The sequence below is a fragment of the Saccostrea echinata genome, unplaced genomic scaffold (assembly GCF_033153115.1).
Source record: "Saccostrea echinata isolate AGI-Se365-2 ecotype Australia unplaced genomic scaffold, CSIRO_AGI_Sech_v1 ptg000009l, whole genome shotgun sequence".
Classification (NCBI taxonomy): Eukaryota; Metazoa; Mollusca; class Bivalvia; order Ostreida; family Ostreidae; genus Saccostrea; species Saccostrea echinata.
In genome coordinates, this window is record NW_026889758.1 from 4,007,125 (window position 1) to 4,034,622 (window position 27,498).

At 33.3% G+C, this 27,498-nt stretch overlaps 1 protein-coding gene across 1 annotated transcript in view; it reads right to left on the minus strand.

The window, feature by feature from the left end:
* The window catches only part of LOC133181486 (uncharacterized), a 344,223-nt gene that overhangs the window by 261,696 nt on the left and 55,029 nt on the right, over nt 1-27,498 (minus strand). Inside the window, 15 exon segments of the mRNA XM_061315978.1 lie at nt 96-269; nt 7,286-7,443; nt 7,583-7,625; nt 7,861-8,082; nt 8,188-8,376; nt 9,574-9,725; nt 9,819-9,861; nt 10,026-10,244; nt 14,265-14,429; nt 15,173-15,330; nt 16,444-16,699; nt 19,099-19,272; nt 20,790-20,953; nt 22,010-22,052; nt 24,695-24,904. Of these exon segments, the coding sequence (XP_061171962.1) occupies nt 96-269; nt 7,286-7,443; nt 7,583-7,625; nt 7,861-8,082; nt 8,188-8,376; nt 9,574-9,725; nt 9,819-9,861; nt 10,026-10,244; nt 14,265-14,429; nt 15,173-15,330; nt 16,444-16,699; nt 19,099-19,272; nt 20,790-20,953; nt 22,010-22,052; nt 24,695-24,904 (2,370 nt within the window).

A 27,498-nucleotide genomic window follows, 5' to 3' on the forward strand; every position in this document is an offset into this window, starting at 1 on the left:
ATATACAAATTATTCCTCTCTAAATATTATACAAAATGTCCCTTAACCATATTTAGAAAATACCACATCAACAATGATTATGTAAGATCTTTGACCTTTTTTCCACCCACTGACAGCAGGACTGTATACTGGACCAGATCTCTGACAAGGAATCTCCTGCATGTATTTGGCAATACCAAGTTCTTCTAGAAGTTTGACAGCATTCAGGTTAGAGAGTTGGGATCCAACAGCAGCACCTATACTCTTGTACCAGTTTGCAAAGGAGAAATCTAAATAAAAACAAGATGTGTTTGTGAAACACTGATGCCCCCGTAAAGTTTTTAAAAGTAAGTAAAATGTCAAGGTCAAATGGTGCCCAAGGGAAGGTCTTATCACAAGTGATACACATGTTCATGAAAAGTGAAAGCCCTAGAACCAAACGTTTAAATGTTATGGCCAAGGTTAAAATTTTTTAAAAGTAGGTCAAACTCCAAGATAAAGGTCAATGTCAAAATTGTTAATATCCAAAGGAAGGGCTTGTCACAAGGCATATACATGTGAAGTATGAAAGCTCAAGCACCAACTATTCAAAAGTTATGGCCAAAGTTTAAGTTTTTCAAAAGTAGGTCAAACTCCAAGGTCAAGGTCAAATGGTCAAAGTTGTTGGTATCTAAAGGCCTTGTCGCAAGGAATGCATATATGAAGTATGAAAGTCCTAGCACCAACTGTTTAAAAGTTAGGACCAAGGTTAAAGTTTTTCAAAAGTAGGTCAAACTTCAGGGTCAAGGTCAAACAGTCAAAGATGTTGATATCCCAGGAAGGTCTTGTCACAAGAAATACACATGTGAAGTATGAAAACCCTAACTCTAACTGTTCAAAAATTATGGACAAGGTTAAAGTTTTTCAAAAGTAACGTAGGTGAAACTCCAAGGTCAAGGTCAAAAGGTCAAAGTTGTTGGTACCAAAAAAGGTCTTGTCACAAGAAATAAACATGTGAAGTATGAAAGCCCTAGCACCAACTGTTTAGAAGTTATGGGCAATGTTAAAGTTTTTTTTTCAAAAGTAGGTCAAACTCCAAGGACAAGGTCAAAGGGTCAAAGTTGTTGGTATCCAAAATAAGGCTTTGTCGCAAGAAATACACATGTGAAGTTTGAAAGCCCAAGCACTAACAGTTCAAAAGTTATAGCCAAGGTTAAAGTCCCATAAAATTTTGCAAAAGTAGGTCAAACTCCAAGGTCAAGGTCAAAATGTCAAATATGATGGTACCCAAAGAAAGATCTTGTCACAAGAAATACACATGTGAAATATGAAAGCCATAGCTCCAACCAATCAAAAGTTATGGGCAAGGTTAAAGTTTTTTCAGACAGACAGACAGACAGATGGACGGACAGGGCAAAAAAGTACATGCCCCCGAATCTTCGATTATGGGGGCATAAAAAGAGTAAGTATGCATCCCTTTTTACATTACAAAGCTTTTAAAGCTTAAACACTCTGCTTTCAAAAAATGTTTCACATCTGATTACTACAACCATGCAATCATAATTGTTGCAGATGAAAACTGTGAAGCATAGCAAAAATATATGTCAAGGGACAAGATAGACTAAGACCCCATTTTAGCCCCTTTAGGTGTTTCTTAGAATGATGCAATAGCTCATAATCAAAAACCTTTTGTCATCCCTGTTACAAAATGAGTATTGTTTTTAAGTCATAGGATACACAGATGTCACAGTAAGTTAACAAAATTTATCAATTTCTGAATCTTCTCATTTTCATTCAAATATTCATAATTTCTGAGGCACATTTTGTTTCAGAAAACACAAAGCACAAGCTTGCCAATCTACCAAATCTATGCATTTCATGATAGTATCAGATATCTCTTAAGATTTATGAAATATAGCAGTGAAAAAGTTCTTAAACATGATGCCATAGGAAAAAATATACAAGTAGAAACACTTTCTTCTCTCATTCAGAAGTTATTATAAAGGTATTCCATCCCTAATAGCCTCAGATTCAATGAATTTGAATACATAACAGATGTGTACGGGTGGAATACTCAGTATATTTAGACATAAATCCCATTTATTACTATTAGCATGTAAGAATGGAATGTGTCTTAATTAATTTATGACCTTGACCTTTGTTCAAGAGTTATCTCCCTCTTCTTTTAAGTAATAAAAATCAATTTAAAAAAAAATCTACACAGTAAAAAAATTGTTTTCAATTGTCATTCTATTTCTAATGATTTAGTGCATCTTTCCACCACAGTATTTATTGATATTCTTATTATTTGAATTTTTATTTTTAAAAAATCGCTTGTCTCCATAGACTTCAATGCAATTTCTGTTAATTAATTACTGCTTAGTTAATTACATTTTTGAAACTTTCTCTTGATAAATCCTTTTCTACTGTAAAATTCTTTGAATTAATATCAGAGTATTATATACATGATGGATATTTAAAGGACTTATCGCATGATCTTTCAAAAATCGTGATTTTATGAAAAATATTATCTACAACCTTGTTTGTTAAAATACTGAATACAATAAACGTTATTGGAAGCATATTTTAAGAGATATTGAAAGTTGAAATTCAAATACGGCAATATGCATATTTCAGTCGTATTTCGGCGAAATACTGCTCTGACGTCATAGGCGACAATTCAGTGATAGAGAGATGAGAATATGTAAACTATTTACGGAGTTATCGACGACAAATGCAGCTTAATTAAGAAAAATGCTGAAAAAATTAATTCCTAGCATGCTTTTTAATTACTATAGAAAAATTAACTAGTTCTAAGGTATAAGGCTTTTGAGATATTTTCGTTTTTTATTCAAAACATTCAGAATCTGTGCAGCTCCGATTACGGCAATGTTTCGTGATCGGAAAATTATTTTTCAAGACTGCCATCCTTTACAAAACATAAGTAAATTTAATGTTATGCTAAAACGAAGAATAAAAGTTATATAATATTAAATTTGTAAATCAATGAAGTTAATACATGTGATAAGATGACAAATCAAATTGTATTGTGATGGCGAGTTTCTTCGTCTTCGCCGCGTCTCCTTCGATATCGTCGCTGCTATTTTTTACAATGTTAACAGATTTTTCAGATTTTTTCTTGATGACAATTTTAAAATATAAGGTTGGATATTCAATTTCATATCGATAAAATCAGTGAAATGGTCGTCCACAATGCAGAATATTCATGTTGTATCGCATATATTTTAGTAAGATTAACTATAGAGCTGATCAGCCATTGTCGCCTTTGACGTCACAGGGTCACGTGATCGCTATCTAATTAACTTAGATTTTTAATTCAGGGGTTTTCATTTGAGTCAATAATTGCTTAATTACCACGGTTTATCTGCAGCAAAAACACAAAATTTATAAACTGTGGTTATAAGGAACGTTTTACGCTTTTGATTTCAAATAGTTTAGAAACATGCGATAAGTCCTTTAAGTATAGAAAATTAGGTCCTATTAGGGATGGAAACCCTTAATGTTAAAGATTTGGAAAAGAAGTCAATTTTTAAAGACATGGTCACCAGGCAAAAGTTGTAGTACAGATGAAAAGGTCTTGTCATAGGTAATGCACATATTAAGGATATCTGCTCCTCAAAAAGGCAAGATAACTCAAAAAATTAACATTTAATTTAACAAGGCCCGTGGGCCACAACGCTCATCTGAGTAACTTTGACCCTGCTATTCTTCACCGATTTTCCCCCTTGTAATACATAATTTAAACAATTAAGAATCTACACAACCTCAGGAAGTTTCCATATAAATTTCAGCTTTTCTGGCACAGTGGTTATTGGAAAGAAGATTTTTAAAGATTTTTCCTAGATATTTCAATGTAAAATTTTGATTCCCTATTGTGGCCCCACCCTACCCACGGGGACCATGATTTGAACAATTTAGAATCTAGGAAGCTTCCACATAAGTTTCAGCTTTTCTGACCAAGCGGTTGATAAGAAGAAGATTTCTAAAGATTTTTCGCATATATTTCAATGTAAAACTTTGATTTCCTATTGTGGCCCTATCCAATCCCTTGGGGCCATGATTTGAACAAATGAGAATCTACTCTACCTCAGGAGGATTCCACATAAGTTTCACCTTTTCTAGCCGAGTGGTTCTTGAGAAGAAGATTTTTAAAGATTGTTTCCAATATACTTCAGTGTAAAACTTTGATTTCCTATTGTGCCCCACCCTAACCCTGGGTCCATGAATTGAACAATTTAGAATATACACTACCTCAGGAAGCTTCCACTTAAGTTTCAGCTTTTCTGGCCCAGTGGTTCTTGAGAAGATTTTTTAATGATCCAACCCTATTTTTACTTTTCTTGATTATCTTCCCTTGGAAGGGGGCTTGGCCCTTCATTTTTTTTCAATTTAAACTCCCCTTCACCCAAGGATGCTTTGTACCAACTTTAGTTAAATTTGGCAGAGTGGTTCTTGTGAAAAAGTTGAAAATTTGAAAAGTTTACAGATGGACAGAGGGACAGATGGCCCACAGACAACTGGTGATCAGAAAAGCTCCTTGAGCTTTCAGCTCAGGTGAGCTAAAAATTCTCAAAATTAAGCTTAAAATTGAATTCGTTTCATGCAACAATTTTTATATCATGCATCTCAATATATATAATTCAAGGTTCTTTTAAATGACGTCTTAGAAACAGTTTTGTAAAAATTTGACATTTGTACCCTATAATTATAGTACAAAAATAAATACATTTTTAGAGAAATCGAATTTCTCTTAATCTAGCCTTAGATACCAATGTTTATTAGCTTGAAATTAGAAGTGATCTGTTATGTCTTACAATGATAGCACAAACATTTTATACTATGTATTATATAACAATTGAAGTAAACAGAAGAACTAATGTACCGTATAATTATAAAACAAGAGGCCCATGGGCCATATCACTCACCTGAGCACTTTGGCTAGGAAAAAGCAGAAATTAGTTCAGTATTGAAAAGTTTAAATATTAGCTGCAATAATGTAGCCCTCTCCGATTTTTTTTCATCTGATATTTTCAGGAGAGGGCTACAATTCCACTGCATCTCCGTAATGGTGCAAATATATTTTTTAGATACGGGTGACTGCAGGCAAAATAAATTGATATTGCATTCAACTTACTTCCAATAAGACGGAATTTTTATTCACTATCAACATCATAGCCCTTTATAAGCGAAAACCAAGTAAAATAAATCTGCGTGTTTTCCAGTCGTTCACCTCAGCAGCCATGACAGTTCTCGCGTGATGTACTGAGATTTGCGCTTGAAATTTAGAATCACTTGATAATGTAAATGTCGGTGTTGATAAATGTTTGTGTTGTATGATATAACTAAACATCGATAAATAAAAGCATTCCACGTGATATTTTTATCATAAACAGTGATATTTATGCTTATAATAAGGGAAATCCATACAGATCCGCTCCCCTAGATCCCAAATTCTCATTGGTTGTCCCAAAATAAAATCGATCAAGGTCAGTAAACATGGCGGATAAATTCAAGTTGAGATGTTGACATACACGAAAAATAACCGATATACGGATTGTTCTGTATATTTTTGGATCAATTCATGTCCTGCATAACTACATTTTATGAGTTCAGGTAAGATATGTTAATAAAATACCCAGTTACTGATAATTTGAGCCGAAATCTGTGCGGTAGTGAATCACTCCCACACTTGCACCATTACGGAGATCCTAAGGAGTTGTAGCCCGCTCCCAAAAAAAAAAAAAAAAATTGGAGAGGGCTACATTATTGCAGCTATTTAAATATAAAAGCAGTTCAGGGGGAGGGGGGTTTGATTTGAATGAACTTGAATCTACACCACCTAAGGATGCTTTTGATTTAACATGACTAATAATGGCTTTGCTGTTCTTAAGAAAAAAAATTATTGATATATTCTTTATATTCCTCTGCATGACTATGACTCCTTTATACTCATGGGGGGTCATGATTTGAACGAATTTGAATCTACACTACCTGAGGATGCTTCCATATAAATATGACCAATCATGGCTTTGCTGTTCTTGAGAGCAAGACTTTTAAAGATTTTTCCTATGTTTTCCTATGTAAAACTTTGATAGCCCACTGTGGCCCCACCCTACCCCTGGGGGTCATGATTTGAACAAACTAGAATCTACACTGCCTGAGGATGATTCCACATAAGTTTCATATTTTCAAACACAGTGGTTCATGAGTAGAAGATTTTTAAATGATGCCATTAATTTTTCACTAATTTGTAATTATCTCCCCTTGGAAGAAGGTGTTGCCCTTCATTTGAACAAACTTGATTTCCCTTTACCCAAGGATATCTTCTGGCAAGTTTGGTTGAAATTGGTTCAGTGGTTTTTGAGAAGATGAAAATGTGAAAAGTTTACGATGACGATGACGACAGACAACAGACAAATTTCGATCAGAAAAGCTCACTTGAGTCTTCAGTGCAGGTGAGCTCAAACATTCAATTTTCTCCAAATGCCTCAATACCTATAATTTTTTATCCTAAATTATATTTGTTGATCAAGTTTCAATTAGAACTTGCATTACTGGTGCTTTTATTTGCATTTCCTGAAAATATACAGTTGAACTTTGTTATCTCGAACATGGATATTTCGAATGCCATGGATATGTCAAAGTCATATGGAAGTCCCAACTGCTTATTCCTTAAGTATTTTACCCTGGATATCTCGAAATCTTTGATTTCGAGATAACGAGGTTTGACTGTATTTGAGATTTGATAATTTTCCCTATATAATATGATTAACTATAATGATGAACTTTGAAGAAATACCTTAGGTAAATACACATTACTTTAACTCCTGATTTTCAGAACCTGAGGATCGGACTACCTTAAGTATAAGCACTCTATCTTCATTCATTGAAAAGTTATCACCAATGTTATTTTTTTTAAGTAGGTCAAACTTCAAGGTCAAGGTCACTAAGTCAAAAATTATAGTGCAAAGCTCTTGTCGTAGGTTAATGCATGTCAAATATGAATGCCCTATCTACACTCATTTAAAAGTTATTACCAATGTCAACATTGTTAAAAAGTAGATAAAACTTCAAGATCAAGTTCACAAGGTCAAAAATCATGGAATATTTGGAAAGGGCTTGTCACAGGTAATATACATGTAACATATGAAAACCTCATCTTTTCTCACTCAAAAGTTATGACCAAGGAACAATTAAATGTTAACAGAAATAGATGACAAACAGATGATGGACAAATTTTGATCAAAAAAGCTCATAAGTGCTTCCAGGTAGGTGTCAGAGCTAACAAATATCTACAATGTCAAACCTGGTACTGTAAAGTTAAGGTTCCAGAAACACCCAGGTTTTGGTATCCTCTGTTTCTCAAACAGCACAGACTCATATATACAAGTTCTCTCCTCCAAACATATCTTTACTTTTGCTGTTAACTCTAAGTTACTCCTATCCACATCTTCAATCTTGTACCTGTTTAATGTAAATTAGCAAAACAACCTCATGAAATTTACATCTGGACAGGATATAGTACCTTGTTAAAATAGCAAGCACATGAAAGATACACATGGAAATATTTACTATGCACTTTGTTGATACATGTACTTCTTACCTCAATTGAACCACATCCATCAAGCTGAAGCTGTCTTCCACACCTATATGTATTTTACAATAAAGATTCTTAAAGTTTTAAAATATCAAGTAAATAGAAAGGAGGACTTAAAAAATTATCAACTGGTTGCTCAATTTCATCAAATCAAAGGAAAATGTAAATGGCCTCTTAAATGAAAAGTGAATCTCATCATATCATCAATTACTGAGTTTTCAGAATATACATGTAATATGCAGAACCACTTCAATAAAACAATTGTTTTTAAGTATTTCAATTACCATACTGGTAAGAGAACAGTGTCTTTTCATAGGATAAGTTCTCTATTCCCACTTTCAATGTCTGGAGACAAAGATCCAGATCCAGGAAGAAATGGATTGTCTGTTGTAGAGGATCCTGAAAATCCAGACAACATTCCACAGCTGTGCAGTGACTCATCAGGTGACAGCTGATGGGAAGGGAGCTGGATAACTGGGTCATGTTACCCACATCAAGGAGACAGTCTGAAAACAATATGGCTTCATTAAATTCATAAAACTATTTAGATATTGGTATAATGTTCAAGATTTATCTCCCTTATGTCACAATCCATTTTATGTCACACTCACCAATTTTCCATCCAGCCTGACCCTTAGTCTGTGGAAGATAAGCAGCTGACCTCCTGTTACACTGTTTTTCCTTGGGCAGCAGGAAATTGGTGATTCCAAGACTCTCTTTTAGCATGGACAGATAAGTGGTTGACAACACTGAACCAGGTGACAGGGACATGTTCTTGTACCACTCAGAGATGGAGAATCCTACAATACACTCAACTAGTTAATCCTTACCAAGAGCAAAATAAGAAAATTTACTCAGATAATCAATATAACATCTGTTTCGAACTGCCAATGACCCCATTTGATTACAGAGAACCCAATGCACAACACCTAAAGAAACAAATCATTGACAGTAAATGTCAACTTGCTGTAATGCTAATATCAATTATGCTGGGAATGACAGTCCCTTAACTAAATAAGACAATATGGATATATGAAACAACATTGTCTGATGTTTTCCAACACCAGAACCCCTGACCCAGAGTTCATGAATTTCCAAAATTTTTTAGAGAGTTACCTTTGCTCATCATAACCATGCACTTAGTTTGTTTGCTTTATAACCAAGAGGAGAAAAGAAAGATTTTTCAAAAATTAATGCATTTTCACTGTATGATCATGTCAGCCCCACCCTAACACCAGAATCCCTGACCCAGGGATCATGAGTTTCACAATTTTGGAAGAGGTACCCTTACTAATTATAACCATGCACTTAGTTTGTTTGCTTAATAACCAGGAGCGAGCCCCACCCTAACACCAGAAACCTGCCCATAGGGCCTTGAATTTCACAATTTGGTTGAGGGTTCAATGCATAATGCCAATATTTTGACTACTTGATGATTGAGAAGATTTTTTTAGATTTGCACTAATTTTGATGGTTTTTGCCTAACCTCTCAGGTCCCAGGGAGCCAGAGACCATGATATTTACAACTTTTGTTCACCTTTGCCCATAGAGGCTATGTACAAAAATTGGTTAAAATTGGTTCAGCTGTTGCAGAGAAGAAGTTGAAAATGTTCAGATGCTAATGGATGATGTATGACAATGGACAAATCAGATAGCAATAGGTTAAATTTAAATTTTGAAGAATGCATTTATTTTGGAATTTTTGGCCAAATTCCCCTATGCCACATTGCCTGAAGAACCTTAAACTCGAAATTTGTAATTCCATTCATCCAAAGATGCTAATCAATTTGCTTACAATTAGTTCATTAGGTTCAGACAAGTAGGTAAAATTCTTTACCTTTTTGTCTGTAGGCAGGGATTACAAGTATTACACAAAGCACTATGGACAAGACTGGAAATATGCATATAGCAAAAAGTCATCTGTCTGACTAAGTGACCTGACCATGACAAAAAAGAGCTGTATATATAGTATACTACTTGAATAGAACTTGACACACCTGAAGAATTGAGAGTCAAATGACACTCAGTTTTTGGCAGACACAAGTCTTTAGCAATATCATGGGATATGAAGCATGGTTTTCCTTTCTCAAGACAAACATCTACTTTCATGTTCACAAGATATTTGCTTTCAAGATCCTCAATGCTGTACCTGATAAAAAATAAAATGCCAAGCATAAACTAACAAATCTCAAAAATATTTATAACAATCATATTTCCTATAAATGAAGATTGGCATACTTACTCTATGCTGAAAATATCTTTTAGCCAAAACTTGGATTTCGTTCCTGTAAAAATCATTTATGCTGCACTATCTTCAAACAATGTATAAAAACATAATATACATCTCACATATTAGAGTTCATAAGAATTTTCATTTAACATTAAAAAATACATCTTGAGATCTGAGAGAGCTGAATTCAAAATTTAAATACATTGCTTATAAACTTACCAAAAGCATAAGTCATCAGATTGATTTTGAATTTGTAATCTTCTATTCCTAATTCAAGAGTTTTGTAGCATGGATCTAAGTCAATAAAAGCTTCAAAATTTCTCCCAAGAGGTTTCACAGCTAGACAACAGTGAATCTCTGTACATTTGGTGGGTACTGAACACAGCACAGGCAAAGTGGATAGGTCTAGCTTTTGATAGAAGGAAGACTTGGGACATTCTGAAAAGTTTACAAAAAAAATTTCTCTCAGTGTGCAGTACATCTCTTTTACATAAAAGAAAATACCGTAATTTTTGGAAGATAGGTCGATCCTTTTTTTCTCAGTACCATTGGGGTCGTCCTATTTAAAGAATCAACCTTTCTAAGACTCAAGTTTACAAAAAATGACCCAAAATCCGTAAAATTTACATCAATTTCAAAACAAATCTGAACAATTTTCGTAACTTTTTAAATTATTTTACTGAGAAAAAATAATACACGATAAAAATTTAAAAATATATTCCATTGATTTCTTGCAAATTAAGTTCCCTTAAATATCCATCGATGTACCCCCCAAAAAATTTAATCATCTCATAAATAATGTTTCATCAAAGTATATTTTACAACTCGTTCACTAAAAATAAAACTGCAACCATATCAAAATTTAGAATACGGAGTTTTCACAATCGCAATTTGGTAAATAATTGTCATCTTTCTTCTTTTTTTTTACCATTTATGTGTATCGATGAATTGAAATAGTCTACCTAAATATTTTTTCATTGTCTTGTGATATTTTTTTAAATGTAAAATGTGTGAAATAAATTGTTGCCAGTAATTCCCAAATTTATTTATCAAATATACCGCTAGTCATAAATATATTTCATATCTAATTAACTAATAAAGTGCACTTATCTTCCTCGTACCCAAGAGGTACACTGATTTTTTCAAAGATTGGCTTCTGTTTGAATTTTAATTGTCTGACTTATAAAGGAATATGTACGCTGTATACAAAAAGGTGTTGACACCTATGTTGGTTTAACCACCTGCGGGGCATGATTAACAGCACGTGCAGTAATAGGGGTATTAGTGCTTGTACACATCATTGAACATACAAAGCTTTGAAATTCATGATGACTGTTAAATTGCAAATGTACTCTTAATTAAATTTATTTTTACAACAATATCACAGGCCAAATTATAGCATGAAAATTAATTTCAAATATTACATGTAATAGTCATTTGCATGCTTTAACTAATCCCTAATATAAAAATGGCGGTCATCGAAGTTAATATTGTAAATAATGCCTATTTAAAATATGTTAAGAAAGTGTCCACGATGTTTAAAAATGGAAATAATTATTGTTTGGTCTGGGGTATTTCCCTAATTTATAGCTGTCGTATACTACTGTATTTATGGATATTGTTTAACGACAGTGTCAAACTACGAGGGCATTGAGCAGGCAAGTTGGAGAAAATACGTTGTATAGCAGAATTCAAGGAAGTTTCCACTAAAGAATTTATATATATATATATATATATATATATATATATATATATATATATATATATATATATAAAACACTATTAAAATGTTTTACTAAAAATATACCATTTTACTTTCTCAATACAATAATAACACGGGGTAAGCCAAGAAGTTCACATGTTCTGATACGTAGTTTCTATGTAAGAATCTCTAGAAATTGGATAAACAATCAGTGATTCATTTTGAAAATGGTTATCATGGGTCCAAAGGACCCCTCTTAATGACAAAAATGAGTCCCGTGCTAAAATCAATGCGTCCAAATCCAAGGGTACCGTATATTAGATGTTACAGAGGAAATTCTGGTGAAATAAAAAAGGGTATTGTACGAAAGTGCAGAAGTTTTATTGTAGTTGTGAGTGATATATACTTTTACTATCAATTGTCCAAGTAAGAGTACATGATTTTGTGTCATAAAAATAATATATTGTCCACTGTGCACTTTGGCTCTATTTTTAGATCGTACATACGATCTCACACATGGTATCAGTCATAAAATGCAGAGAAGCAGAATGAAGTAAAAAAAAGTTTAAGAAGTAATGTCAAATAGTCAGAAATAAAAATGATTAAATTTTATACTTCTTAGCTTGTAAGGAAAAAACGAAAAGAAAAAAAAACCCAATGATACAGGTTACAGCTTAAAAACAAAGGTATAGTATTCGCTTCAGAAACGTTCCATGGTATAGACATAATCAGTGATAATCGAACTATGCTAACTAACTTTCAAATATGCTTTTAACTGCAGTTGTGAAATCTGACCTGTTGTTGGCAACCTTATACCTGTTAAAATCGTTCATACATATCGCTTAGCACGTGGATATGATGCAATCGGTCAAGTTTTGAATCAGATTATACCGAATTAATTTAAAATAGTACATGTCCTTCTATAAATTTATTGCGTCCATTGGGATGCACATTTATTGCAATAATGCGTCCTGAGCAAAATTTGTGCATAATTTACGCAGGACGCACACCAAAATGAATCACTGAACAATGCCTCGTCCTATGTTCCGATTTTCATCCTATCTATGGATTTTTTTTAAAAATTAGAGCTAAAAATGAGTCTTTCGACCTATATACCCCCATCGACATATACCCCAAAAATTACGGTACAATCTGAATTAAAATTGCTTGGTTTAACAAATAGGACACCAAGAAGCTAAAGGGAAAACCCAAGTTATGTTTTATTCCTTAAAACTGTAGATATTAAGGATATCCGATCCTCAGCCAGGAAGGATAACTCTTAAATTTATTATTTTATTTGAAAAAGCTCAAAATGAAGCTTGAAATTGAGATCTTTTCGTGCAACAATTTTCATTTTATGCATTTTGATATGATTTAAGGTTCTTTGAAGTCTTAGAAACGGTCTTGTTAAAAGTTGACATTTGTACCCCATAAAAGAAAAAAAAAAATGAATTCATTTTTAGGGAAATCGAATTTCCTTTAGTCTAGCATTAGATACCACTGCTTATTAGCATGATATGAAATTAGATGTGATATGTGATGTCTGGCAATGATAACACAAGCTTTGTACTCTATATATTATATGGCAATTGAAGTAGAAAGAAGAACTAAAATACTGTACAAGCATAAAAAAGATGCAATTTTCTCCAAATGCCTGGGTACTTATATTTTTCTATCCTAAATTATATTTGTTGATCAGTTTTCAATTAGAAAATGAATAACAGGTGTTTTTATTCACATTTCCTGAAAATATATTTGAGATTTGATAATTTTCCCTATATAATATGATTAACTAATAATGATGAACTTTGAAGAAATTCCATGGGTAAATTCATGTTACTATGTGAAATCAGAGACATTTTTGTGAGCATTTTCAATTACTGAAAAGCTGATTTTCAGAACCTGCAAATAGGACTACCTTAAATAAACTCCTTTTTTAGCCATAAACTTAAACCTATGGTTTCAACAATGTATATGTACAGGTAACTGTAAAACATGGTTACAGTGAACATGTTTAAAATGAATTCAGGCTTATAGCGAAGTGATTTTCATTCCCTGTAGTTTTAAAAGATAAATTATGAACTCCATGGATATAAAGAATTACATTTATAATGAATGATTCAAAATTGGTCATCCTGGCACTTCACTATAAGCATGTTTTACTGTATAGGAAAATGATGCCTTAATACCAGTTTTACAAATTATTTGTTTCTTGTTCTTGAATACAAGTAAAAATTTTATTCCCATTGAGGGACCAACCTAATGTTAGGGATTATGATTCAAGAAATCCTGAATCAACAACTGTATATTAATATGATTACTGATAATTCTTGCTGTTTTACTTTAGATGAAATTTTTTAAAAAGACTTTCCTTATAAACTGATCCCTGTGTAAAAGTTTGTCCCTCTATTGTAGCCTCATCCAAACATGCATGAATATACACTTTATACGGAAACTTTCACAAGAGATTTGTATTTTCTGACCCAAATGTTTTTCAAAGAAGGATTTAAAAAATATCCATCATGATTCTATCATTTATTGCTTATCTACCCTTGGCTCTTCAACTATATCAACTTTAATCCCCCATATTTAAGTTTTCTTTCCAGTACATTTGGTTGAAATTGGTCCTGTGCTTCAGGAGCAAGAGTGTTAACAGACACAAAAAGATCCAAGACAGTCTTTGAGCAGAAAAAGTACACTTAATCCTTTAGCTTGGGTTACTTTAAAGGACAGAAAAAAAGGAATAAATATAATACCATCATCCCATCCATTGATTGTATTCATTCCTCTTTCTACACTACATTGATTTCTCCCCAGGTATCCAGCTATTCCAAGGTATTCCATCAGTTTGTCTGTATCTGATGGTGCTAGTGTATCCATTGTTAACCCCATGGAGGACTTCCATCCATCCAATGAAAAATCTGAGGGGAGAAATATTTACTTAATTCTGTAATTTACTTGAAAACTTGTAGCCAGGATGAGACTACATCAAATCAGATAGCTGAAACCAATAGGAAGATGTCACACATTTTAAGGTCTTTTGCAGATAATTCAGTATATCTTAAATAGTCCAATCCATTTGTTTAGATATATTCATTTTTATTACATTTTCAACAGTGAAATACTGTGATTTATTTATTGAATAAAAGTGATATTCTCTCACAGTGTGAAAGGATACCAAAGTGATATTCTCTCACACTGTGAAAGAATATCAAAGTAAAAAATAATTTCTGGTCTGTCATAAGATAGAGATAGTAACTAAACTGTCATGATAGAGACTAAAACTGCCAATTTCTTCCTAAATATGTTGCTTAAATCGATGTTACAATGTTTTCATTCTCACAATTGCTAAGCTATGACATCTCAACCGCTCAACTATGATGTCACAGCCTATGACACTGTGCTAAGAAAAGGCAGAGGCAAAGGAAAAATCAAAGAAAATGAAATAAACAGAAAATTCAATGTTTTGTACTTGGATGTGGAATTTATTTCACGAGTATGGCAGTATTTTTTTTTTATATTTTCACTCGTGCTTCGCACTCGTGAAAATATTTTAAAAAAACTGCCCCACTCGTGAAATAAATTCCATATTCAACTACAAAGCATTGAAGATCCTCTATTTATTTTTAAAGAGACTACATTCCTTAAGTATGAAAATTTTTACTTGAAATTTTTTGTCCAAATTCACAGTCTTTCTTTGGTAAGCGCAGTTCATTGAAGATTAAAACATCCAACAAACACAGGAGATGAGTCTCAAAACAAATGCTTGTCCTAAAATTAATCAAAAACTGGCCTTCTGCTGTAAGATCCCATACTGTAAATCTACAAGCATACAAAAACTTTTTTTTTTTTGGTGAATCTGGCAATGGAATAAAAAAGTGCTTTGAAACAATAAATGTTTGAAAAACATATATGGCCCCTGTGGCAATATTAAAAATGGAACAAGTTTAAATTTAGAATATCTCTAATGATAGTGAAAAAAAAATGATTATCTACTAGTCAAGGGCAACTTGACCTTTGACCATAAAATTTATAGGGGTTGTTACTCTTTTAGGAGAAAAAGTGTTCCAGGTTTGATGTCTGTCAAGGAAAAGGTTCCCAAGATACTGAGCAGTCAATATATTCCGATGTCCAGTTTTACCCTTGATCTTTGGTCTTGTGACCTAAACATCAATAAGGGTAATCTACTTTTTAAGGGGAACCAACATTCCAGTTTGTTGTCTGTCAAGCAAAGAGTTCTCAAGATATTGAACAAACACTATTTTCTTATGTTGAGAGCAGTCTGATCCTTGACTTGTAACCTCAAAATCTACAGTGGTCATCCATTTCTCAGGGGGGATTTGTATAGTAAGTTTGATGTCTGTCATGCAAATTCTTCCTATGTCCAGTTTGACCTTTGACCTAGTAATTTCCAAATCAATAGGGGTCATCAACTCCTTAAGGGAAACCAGTGTAAAGTTTGATGTCTATCAAGCAAAGGGTTCTCAAGATATTTTAAAGCAGTCAAGGACTTCCTATGTCCATGCAGTCTGACCTTTGAACTTGTGTCCCCAAAACATCAAAATCAATAGGGGTTATCTACTTCTTATGGGGAACCAATGTACAAATTTTGATGTCTATCAAAGGTTCTCAAGATATTGAATGGACAATATCTTCCTATGTCTAGAGAAATTTGGCCTTAGACCTTTGAACTTGTGACCTCAAAATCAATAGGACGTCATCTACCCTTAGAGAATACCAGTATACTAAGTTTGATGTCTGTACAGCAAAGGGTTCTCAAGATATTGAGCAGACACTTGGTTTATGACAGACCAACAAACCAGTGCAAAGCAATATGTCCCCTTTTCAAGAGGAAGCATAAAATTTTATTTAAAATGTAACTAAATACACATTCAATGAAACACAAGCATGCTCCTTTTTAAACATCAGCCATACCTCATTCTTACAACATTTGCCAGTCTGACATCTTTCTCAACACCAAACTCAAATTCTTGCAAATAAATTTGAAACTGAAATTCATCAATTCCAAACTTCATCTTAAGACTGCAGGGATCAATATCTAGATATGTATGGAAGTTGTGATGAATTGGTGCTGCTCCTATACAACAGTCTATCCCAGTACAGGACTCTGACATAGCACATCTCATGTTGGAGGGAAGTGAAGGCAACATCCCAAGGTGTTCAGAACACTCTAAAATATAAATATTTTTATAAAGGTGTTTTTTTTCTCAGTTACTTATTCACACTTGAAGCATCAAAATCATAGTGCTCAAAGCAGCATCTGTTTCTTGCTAATTGTTCAGAAATAACAAAATTTTCAAGGGTACATGTTATAAATTTTCATTACCGTATTTGGCCGAATATAATATGCATTGGTGTAAAATACGCACCCCCCTTTTTGAGCCTGAAACAGGGGGAAAAAACGCAGTTCGGTTGTATTATACGCAGCAGAAAATTTTACCAAGCGGTGTTCTGAACTTTTGAAAATCGCGGTAATTTGCTATGAAAATCAGTGTGGAGATAAAGTGCCGAAAATTTACCGAACACGATATATTTTATTCAAATGCGTTTTTATTTTTTAATCTTGACTTTCCATATCGCGGCAATCTGGAGGAAATTATTTATTTTAACAAAGCACGAGATAATGTTGCATTAAAGTTTTAACAGAGTTTATGATTAATTTTTTTTTTTTTTTAGCAAACGGTGATATTGAAATTATACGTCGCCGTATTCTAACTATTCTTTGTGGAAATAATTTTATTTCAACAAAGCACGAGATATTGTTGCAAGTTTAACAGTTGTCATATTTATTTTTAGTTTAAGGTAACCATGTTGAAAATTATGAAAATTTAACAGGGCAAGCGATATTGCAACCTCAAGTATTCATAGACTACGATTTTCCTCTTTTGAACTTGAAATTAATTAATTAAATAAACAGCTGATGTTATAAAAATAAAATCAAAATTAAAAAAGCGTATAAAGTGTGTTTATCAACACACCTCCAAAGCCGTGAAAAATGATGAACAAAGGTGGGATATATGTCTTCATACATCGAGGTAATCTTCGTGAATATCTTAATTTCTACAGTGCACGAGTAAATGATAACACTCAAGTTTCAACATACTTCATATTTCCTTTTCTTAACTCTCAATCATTTTAACACGAGGCCGATATAAGATAAAGAAAAATTACATTTAACATGCGTTTAACTGTTTAATGTGTCGTAATCAACACACGCTTATACATACGAAAGATCATAATCCAACCCCCGATTTTTAACAAAGAAAATAATCAAAGCAATTAATAAGGGCGGTAAATAATCAGTGCTCTAACTGTAAAAACAATGCTTTGGAGTCGGTTAACAATTCAATTGCCTGGAGGGGTGTTGAAGGGTAATTATCAAGTGACAAGCGCACGTGTTCACAACATTGGCTTCCATTCATTGGGACGTATAGAGGGGTGTTTATGTTGAAATGAATTTTCACCGAGTTATTTAAAACCTAAAATAAATTTTATTTTATTTTATTTCATTAAAAAATGACTTATTACTTTTTTGACCGAGTGTCTGACTGATTAGGTACATGTGCACTATGATTACGGAAGCACGTGGCAAAGGAATGTGTGAACATCTATAAATAATATCGTTAATGGCGGCCTACACGGAGACGATAAACATGCATCTCAAATTAATTTTAACTTGCTTTTAAATCTAATTTAACTATCAAAAGGTTATAAATATAACATTTTTAACAAGTCTACATTCCAACAATAACTTTCCAAAGTTTTAAATACGGCGATAAACAGCAAGAAATTGCACAAGTCTCTAGGTAATACTACGGTATGTGCGTATGATAGCCGTGTTTCACATGAAAGAAAAACCTATCTAAATCCCATTGTGGTGTAAAATACGCACCCCTTTCTCCCAGAAAATTATTTTGGGGAAGAAGTGCGTATTATATTCAGCCAAATACGGTATGTAGCCAACTGATCCATTCCTTGGCTCCAGGGCCATAAAACTTAGATAAACTCACTTTTGATCTTTTTCCACTATCAATTCCTTTAGTAAATGTGAGATTGAGATCAAAGTGAGCTCATTAACTTAACTCCACCTAAAGACCTGCAAGGGCTAAGACAACATGAAATTTACAATTTTTGTAGAGGGATAGCTGCTCACTTTAATCTTACAGTTTGCTGCTAGATGTCCATGGTAAAGAAGATGTTCTAAGTTTTTATACATTTAATTTTCAATAAATGACCTGTTTTTGGCCTGAACCCTAAGACAAAATGTTCATGACTTTGGCAAATTTGGTACATGATGAACTGCTAATTATACTAAAATATGCAAAAAATTGGCCTCCCAAGATGTCAAGGAGAACAGATGATTTTTGAAGATTGTATAAATTTCTATGGTTCTTGTCCCATGACCCCTCGTCATGGGGTGAGAGGAGCAGAGGACTACAAAATTCATTAGGTTTGTTCCAATTTTTCAATATATGTTACATCTAAAACTTTATTGAAATTTAAAACTTCACTTAATATAAAAATGTTCAAAATGGATGATGTACAATGACAGACACTCAAATTCCTTACCATTTCTAATTCCATCTTTTGAAGGTTGGTATATTGCACTAGACAAAGAGCAAGTTGGGTTGGATAAAAACTGAGGAAGTCCAAGTTCTTCTTTGAGTTCCTCTAAGGCCAGGCCTTGAATGTCATCAAAACTCCCCAATGCCTTGTTCTTCATAAATTGCCTTAGAGAAAAACCTAAAAACAAAACAGTTACAAAACAATAATTTTTAGATTTGGAGGAGGAAAAAAAAGAGAAAAACCTAGTTATCCTAATGGAAGATATACTGCAGTAACTAGAAAACTGACCATGCAGTCACTAAGAGTTCTACTGAGAGATTCTTATCTCTAATGGGATTTGGATGTAGAAGATTGTAATTTCTGTTTACAGAGAAACTTGCGGCCCATTCTATTTTTTTTCTTATGTTCACCCTCATTGTCAGTTGGCGAATTCAAAACATAGTAAATTAACATAGACCATTTATTTCTCTTACCACAACCTTGTTGGAGAACATTTTAAACAGGGAAAAATCATATGCAAATGTTATAGAGCCAAAATAACACAGATAAAAATTAAAAAAAAAAAAAGACCCTGTACACAGTACTTGAAAATGAACACGAGAGAAGTTTTTTATCCTCTTTATTCTTATGAGAAATTGAGATCCCATGTTGTGGCTTCACCTTAATTCTAAGGGGTCTCTTAATACAAACAACACGGAGATTCTTCAATATCATAAATGAATAACATGACCCTGGTTTAAGGGAGAATTCTTTTTCATGTATACATGCATTATGTAAAATTAGTTCTATGATTTTAGCCCCCACATTAACCCCAAGGTCAAAAATAAAAATAAATGATCATCACAACATGGGAATATTTGCAAATTAATGATCTAAACAAACTTGAATCTACTTTACCTGAGGATTCAATATTTCTTTGACTAATCATGCCTTAAGTAGATTTTTCCAAAATTTTTCCTATATGTTTGCCCTACACCTGGGGATATGAGTTGTATACACTTGAATCTGCACTACCTGAAGATGCTTCTGAATTAATATGACTAATCATAGCCTTGCTATTATTGAGAAGAATATTTTTATTGATATATCCTTTATATTCTTTTGTATAACTTTGATCACCCATTGTGGCCCCACCCTACCCCCAGGGGTCATGATTTGAACAAACTTGAATCTACACTATCTCACAATGATTCCACATAAGTTTCATACTTTCAAGCACAGTGGCTCTTGGGAAGAAGATTTTTAAATGATGCCATTAATTTTTCACAAAAATCATAATTATCTCCCCTTGGATGAAGGCGTGGCCCTTCATTTGAACAAACTTGAATCCCCTCTACCCAAGGATTCTTTGTGGCAAATTTGGTAGAAATTGGCCTAGTGGTTCTTCAGAAGAAGATGAAAATGTGAAAAGTTTACGACGACAATGACGACGACAGACAACAGAAACATTTTGATCAGAAAAGCTCAGGTGAGCTAAAAACCATGACCAAGAACCTTTTTTCCTTTTAACAAACATGGTTCATAGTGCAAGAGAAATCCATGGGTGAAAAGTCATTGAATTCAAAGAATTCCCATGAATAACTTTTTTTCGCTCAATGTTTATTCATAAACATTCATAAAAACATAAAACACAACAAAACAATTCTAAAAATATATATATTTTACATAAAAAAAACAACAACAAAACAACATACCAGCAGTATGAAACTTTGTCTCCCATATGCATGATTGCTTAGGTAGTTTGGCTTGATTGAGAATGTCAATATTAATCAAACAATCTCCACCATCCTCTAGACAGATAGATACATTGGCAGACACAACATACACTCCTTCACCATAATTGTCCCACACAGTAAAGCTACAAAAAATGTTATATAAATGGATGCCTTGTCCATATATCAATTGTTAAATGGACTAACACCTTAGTCCCATTTCAAATATCAATACAAAATAAAAACTTAATGCTGATTCATTTCCCATCCTAAACATTACCTTGAGGTCCTATATATGTATTGGAAAACAGGCGTTGCAAAGAATTAAAATATGTGCAGACACCCTCAATCCAAAAAAAATAACAAGAGGCCCATAGGCCACATTGCTCACCTGAGCACTGGCTACAGAAAAGCAGAAATAAGTTCAGTATCAAAGAAGTTTAAATATATGTAAGTGGTCCAAACTTACCCCCCCCAAGTGGGGGGGGGGGGGGGCATGATTTCAACAAACTTGAATCTATATTTACTGACCTTTTTTTTCTACTTTTCTTTGAGTAATCACAGCTTAAAAAGATTTTTCCCTATATATTTCTATGTAAAAGATAAAACTTTTATTGTGGCCCCACCCTATCCCCAAGGGACATAATTTGAAACTTGAATCTACATTACCTGAGGATTCTTCTTTAGTAATATGACTAATCATATCCTTCCTTTTCTTAAGAAGAAGATTTTTAATGATATTAAACCTATATACAGTAAAACAAGCTTATAACAAATTGACGCTTACATTATGAAGTGATTTTCACTGCCCGTGACTTTAAAACATATTGTAAACTTAATGGTTAAAATTACATCCCTAGCAATTGCTATTCATAACGCTGTGTTCACTGAATAATGTTGTTTATTTCTGAAATGTATGTCAAATTTCATTCTGTTCTGAATTCTGGTTATTTAGATACAGAGATAGTTCACAAACTTTTTGATCACCCCTAGTATAACTGATACCCAGTTGTGGCCCTGCCCTACCCCAGGGGGTCACTTTCAATAGATATAGTCAACAAGTGTTCAAGTAATATTTAATGCATTGTCAACTAAAATTCAGCTGTTTTGATTTTCAGAAATTCACATGGCCAAAAAAGATCCTAAGTGAATCTTGCTCTTTCTCTCGCAACACAACCAATACAAAACAGTACGATACATACCCAAGTTTGACAACTCCCATTATTACCATCTCCTTTCTTGTACCTGCAAAAGATAAATCCACTGCAATAAATTGCCTAAAGGAGGTAAAGACCTAGTAAGATATAAATAATTCATTCTTTTTCATATTGTATACTCTATACAAGAAATTATTTGTGTCTATATAATACCCAACCATTTTCGCATAGTGTTCTAAGGATTTATATAGCATAAGCATACTATGCTGAAATAGTGCACGGCTTCTTTAATTAAAGAAAATCCGACAATGCCCACATTGGGGACTGAACTCACGACCCCGAGATTGTCAGTCCCACATGTTACCCATTAAGCCACGGACGCCATTATCTATAACTGTGTATTTTGATTTACATGTATATAAACTTAGTTTCAAATATTTGATACTTAAAGAAAAAAATAAACAACAATAATTTTTCTTAAATAGTTTCTTGCAACATCTTTACCTTCACTCAACTAAAATTCTATGAAACTCTCTGTACATAACACCTTATTACATGAACACTCAAAATTAAGAAAAAAAAGATTATGACGTACATGTAGCACAACTTGATGTCATAATAGGGTTGTAAAAACATGTTTGTAAGAGGAGATGAAACTTTAGAAATGGAGAAAATATTGTCGGTTTTATACGACAGTCAGCATAATAATAACAATAGTGTTGTGCTTTGCATGCACTATGCCTAAATTGTAGTCAGGGACTGACACAAAGTGCACTCGCCTCCGGCTCGTGCACTATGTGTCAAACCCTGACTACTATTTAGGCATAGTGCATGCAAAACAAAACACTATTATATAAATATTGTCTTAATCTTAAACCCACTTTAAAAATTGATGATTAAACAGAAAAAAAATCCACCATGCCAGAGCTAATGAAACCAAAAACCTTTGATGAGACTATAGCTTCACCAATATGAATTTAAAATACTTCTGGGAGAAAAGATGTACTTGAAAGGCTTTTTTTGGTTGATGCTTAAGATTCTCAAAGACATTATGCATTCTAAAGGACAAGATAGGCTAAGACCCCTTTTGGACCCTGGATTGGGGGTGTCTTTTAGAATGATGCAACAGTTTATCAATAAAAACCTGTTGACACCCCTGCCAAAAAATGAGTGTTGGTTCCAAGTTATGGGATACACAAAGGTCACAGGAAGGTCAGAAAATATGTCAATTTCCGAATTTTTCCCGAATTTTTTCATTTTTATGCAAATTTTCATCGATTTTACAGCACATTTTGTTTCAGAAAACATAGAGCACAAGCTTGCCTATCTACCAAATTTACATACTTAAATTATGTCATACATTAGTATCAGATGCATCTGGTGTATGAAAATCTCAGAAAGGCAAGCATGTGCTCTAAGTTTCCTAAACTGAAAAGTATCTCAAATTTGACAAAATTCCACCAGAATTGAGGAAATTCGGGAAAATGTCCTACTTCTGCATCCTCTTGTGGCCTCAGTGAAAGCTCTGAATCAAAATAAGTGCTGGTTTTAAAATAAGCATGATTTTATGTTCTTAACCACAAACTATCACAGTTTTAACTGTGTTCTGATTTTTACATCAAATGAGGGGCCAGAATCGGCTTTTACCATACTTTGTCCTTAATGATAATTTAATGTTAATTAAACTATGCATGATCCTGGAGTTGGTCTGGGAACACTTACATTTTTTGCAGTCCATACGGCTCTCATGTCCATATGCCAAGGCAAGACTTACAAGATTATTGTAAAGATTTATGTACAAATGAATAAAACATTTTTTTCTACCAGTGACCTTGAACTTGCTTCAATGACCTTGGTCAATGTCATAAAATACCATCAGCTCACAAATAATCTTTCTTTGAAGTTTTAACTTCCCAACATTTATCCATTCAGGAGTAAAGAAGAGGACAAAATTTTATACTTCTTTGTTGGTGACCTTGAACTTGCCAGAATGACCATGGTTCAAGATCATGACACACTTTTAAGATATAGGTAATATTTGTGTGAAGTATAAACTTACAATGTTTTTCCATTAGAAAGTTATAAACCAGATGCAAATTCAACACTTTTTCTGCCAGTGAACTTGGACTTAACAAAATGACTTTGGGTCATCATGACAAATCCTTACGTCAAAGAATAGTTTGTGTCAAGTATGAACATCCAAATAGGCTCCATTTGAGAATCATAGATCGGACATGAATTACATGCTTTTCAAGCCAGTAACTTGAACTTGCTGGAATGACCTTGGGTCAAGGTCAGTACATACCCTCAGGTCATAAGCAATAATTGTGGTAAGTTGAGTCTCTAGTTTTCTCCTTTACAAGATATGGTCAGAAAACTAAGCATTTTCATAAGAGTGACCCTGAACTTGATCAAATGACCTTAGACCAAGGGCATGACATAACTTCGTATCATAAACAATCTTTGTTAGAGGTAAGAACTTCCAATGTTTCTCCATTAGGAAGTTGTAGACGGACATGAACTTTATACTTTTTCTGCCAGAGACCTTGAACTTCCAAGAGAAAATTGCCTTAGGGTCATAACACACCTTTCTTACGATTCTCCATTACAAAGTTATAGCCTGGACATGATTGCAGGACAGACTGACAGATAGAAAGGCAGATAGTGTGATTTCTATATGGCTCCTCCATTTCATGTGAGGCCCTAATAATAAATTGCTAAATGACTTACCAAATTCAAAGAGCTGTAAAGAGAGGGTTTCCGTCAGTTTCTCAATCCCAAATGTTATTTTCTGGTTACAAAAATCAATGTCAAGTTCCACTTCAAATGTCCTCCCTATTTTGCCCACTTCTATACAACAAGATACAGCAGTGCAGGACTCCTTAATGTTACAAGATGCTGTTCCTCTTAACTTTGAGATTGGTAAATGCACTGGACATTCTAAAAGCAATATATACAATAAAGTTAGAAAGGGGTAATCAAATATAAAAGAGCTTTGCATCTTGATGAATGTCACCTATAAGTGAGAAATGAATTCAATGTTCAATTATATGCTTTCAGAACATTCACCAGTCTTTATGAATCTATGAAATATAGTATCTGAATCAAGACTTGCATGTATATGTAAATACATTTAACACTTTATACGTAGATTATCAATGGAAGTTTATTCCAGTTAGCATATCTATAATTTTGTCATTATAGACATTCATAAGATGGTCAAATAATTTTCAAACACAAAATGGTATGTTTTTATCAAAAATTGTAATAAATATTGCATACAGGAACAATTACAATGCAAAAAAGATTACTACAGTGTAGCAATACTTCATGATCCTGTTTAAAGTACATGTATTTTGCATGACCTTTCAAGTTTTCAATGTATACTTTACTCATTGGCAATAATTTGTCCTGTTTGATGTATTTTGCATGACCTCTTCAATGTTACTGTAAATGTACTTATTTATGCAGTAATTATATTTTAGCATCTTTCCTGCCATTAAAAGCCAATTCAGGTCCATACTTAATTATGATTAAAGCAATTTCATAAATAAAGCTCACTCCTCCATGGCACCTGATCCCACCTCTGATGTTTTAGAGGTCCGTGTTTGCTCTGCTCCAAAATTTGTACTGTTTAATGGACTTTTGAGCTTGAATACTGTTTGTTATCGCCATGCATTTCAAATACATATGAAAGCTTGGCTCATTGGAGCCTAAGTACTGTCATAACAGGACTAACATCTCCCATGGGGCCTTAAAAAGGGCTTAGTCTAATCTTTAGGTTAGGAAAGAACTTTGTCATCTTGATAAAAATTATACTGCAAATTTCCATGACCTGATCTTGTTGAAAAACAATATATATGGTTGAAAGCTGTACCACCTTTCGTCGAGGACAATCTTTGTATTGAGTACAAAAAAGAAAACCACCCAAAGTCCAAGCCTCAAAATGTCATGGCCCAAAGAACATAAAATGAGCAATGTAGGAAATTAGCAGTGTACCGTATTTGGCCGAATATAATACGCATTGGTGTAAAATACGCACCCCCCTTTTTGAGCCTGAAACTGGGGGAAAAAAACACAGTTCGGTTGTATTATACGCAGCAGAAAATTTTACCAAGCGGTGTTCTGAACTTGTGAAAATCGGGGTAATTTGCTATGAAAATCGGCGCGGAGATAAAGTGCCGAAAATCTACAGAACACGATATTTTATTCAAATGCGTTTTTATTTCTTAATCTTGACTTTCTATATCGCGGCAATCTGGAGGAAATTATTTATTTTAACAAAGCACAAGATAATGTTGCATTAAAGTATTAACAGAGTTTATTATTATTTTTTAGCATACGGTGATATTGAAATTATACGTCGCCGTATTCTAATTATTCTTTGTGGAAATAATTTTATTTCAACAAAGCACGAGATATTGTTGCAAATTTTACAGTTGTCACATTTATTTTTAGGTTAAGGTAATTATGTTGAAAATTATGTAAATTTAATAGGGCAAGCGATATTGCAACATCAGAGTATTCATAGACTACGATTTTCCTCTTTTAAACTTGAAATTAATTAATTAAATAAATAGCTGCTGTTATAAAAATAAAATCAAAATTTAACAAGCGTGTAAAGTGTAGTTATCAACACACCTCCAAAGCTGTGAAAAATGATGTACAAAGGTGGGATATGTGTTTTCATACATCGAGGTAATCTTCGTGGATATCTTATTTTCTACAGAGCACGAGTAAATGATAACACTTAAGTTTCAACATACTTTATATTTCCTTTTTAAACTCTCAATCATTTTAACACGAGACCGATATAAGATAAAGTAAAATTACATTTAACAAGCGTTTAACTGTTTAATGTGTCGTAATCAACACACGCTTATACATATGAAAGATCATAAACCAACCGCCGATTTTTAACATAGAAAATAATCAAAGCCATTAATATGTGCAGTAAATAATCAGTGCTCTAACTGTAAAAACAATGCTTTGGAGTCGGTAAACAATTTCATTGCCTGGAGGGGTGTTGAGGGTTAATTATCAGCTGATTATCAAGTGACAAGCGCACGTGTTCACAACATTGGCTTCCATTCATTGGGACGTATAGAGGGGGGTATATGTTGAAATGAATTTTCACTCAGTTATTTAAAACCTAAAATAAATTTTATTTTATTGTATTTCATTAAAAAATGACTTATTACTTTTTTGACCGATCGTCTGACTGATTAGGTACATGTGTACTATGATTACGGAAGCACGTGGCAAAGGAATGTGTGAACATCTATAAATAACATCGTTAATGGCGGCCTACACGGAGACATGCAGCTCAAATTAATTTTAACTTGCTTTTAAATTTAGTTTAACTATCACAAGGTTATAAATATAACATTTTTAACAAGCCTACATTCCAACAATAACTTTCCGAAGTTTTAAGTACGGCGATAAATAGCAAGAAATTGCATAAGTCTCTAGGTAATACTAAGGTATGTGCGTATGATAGCCGTGTTTCACATGAAGGAAAAACCTATCAAAAT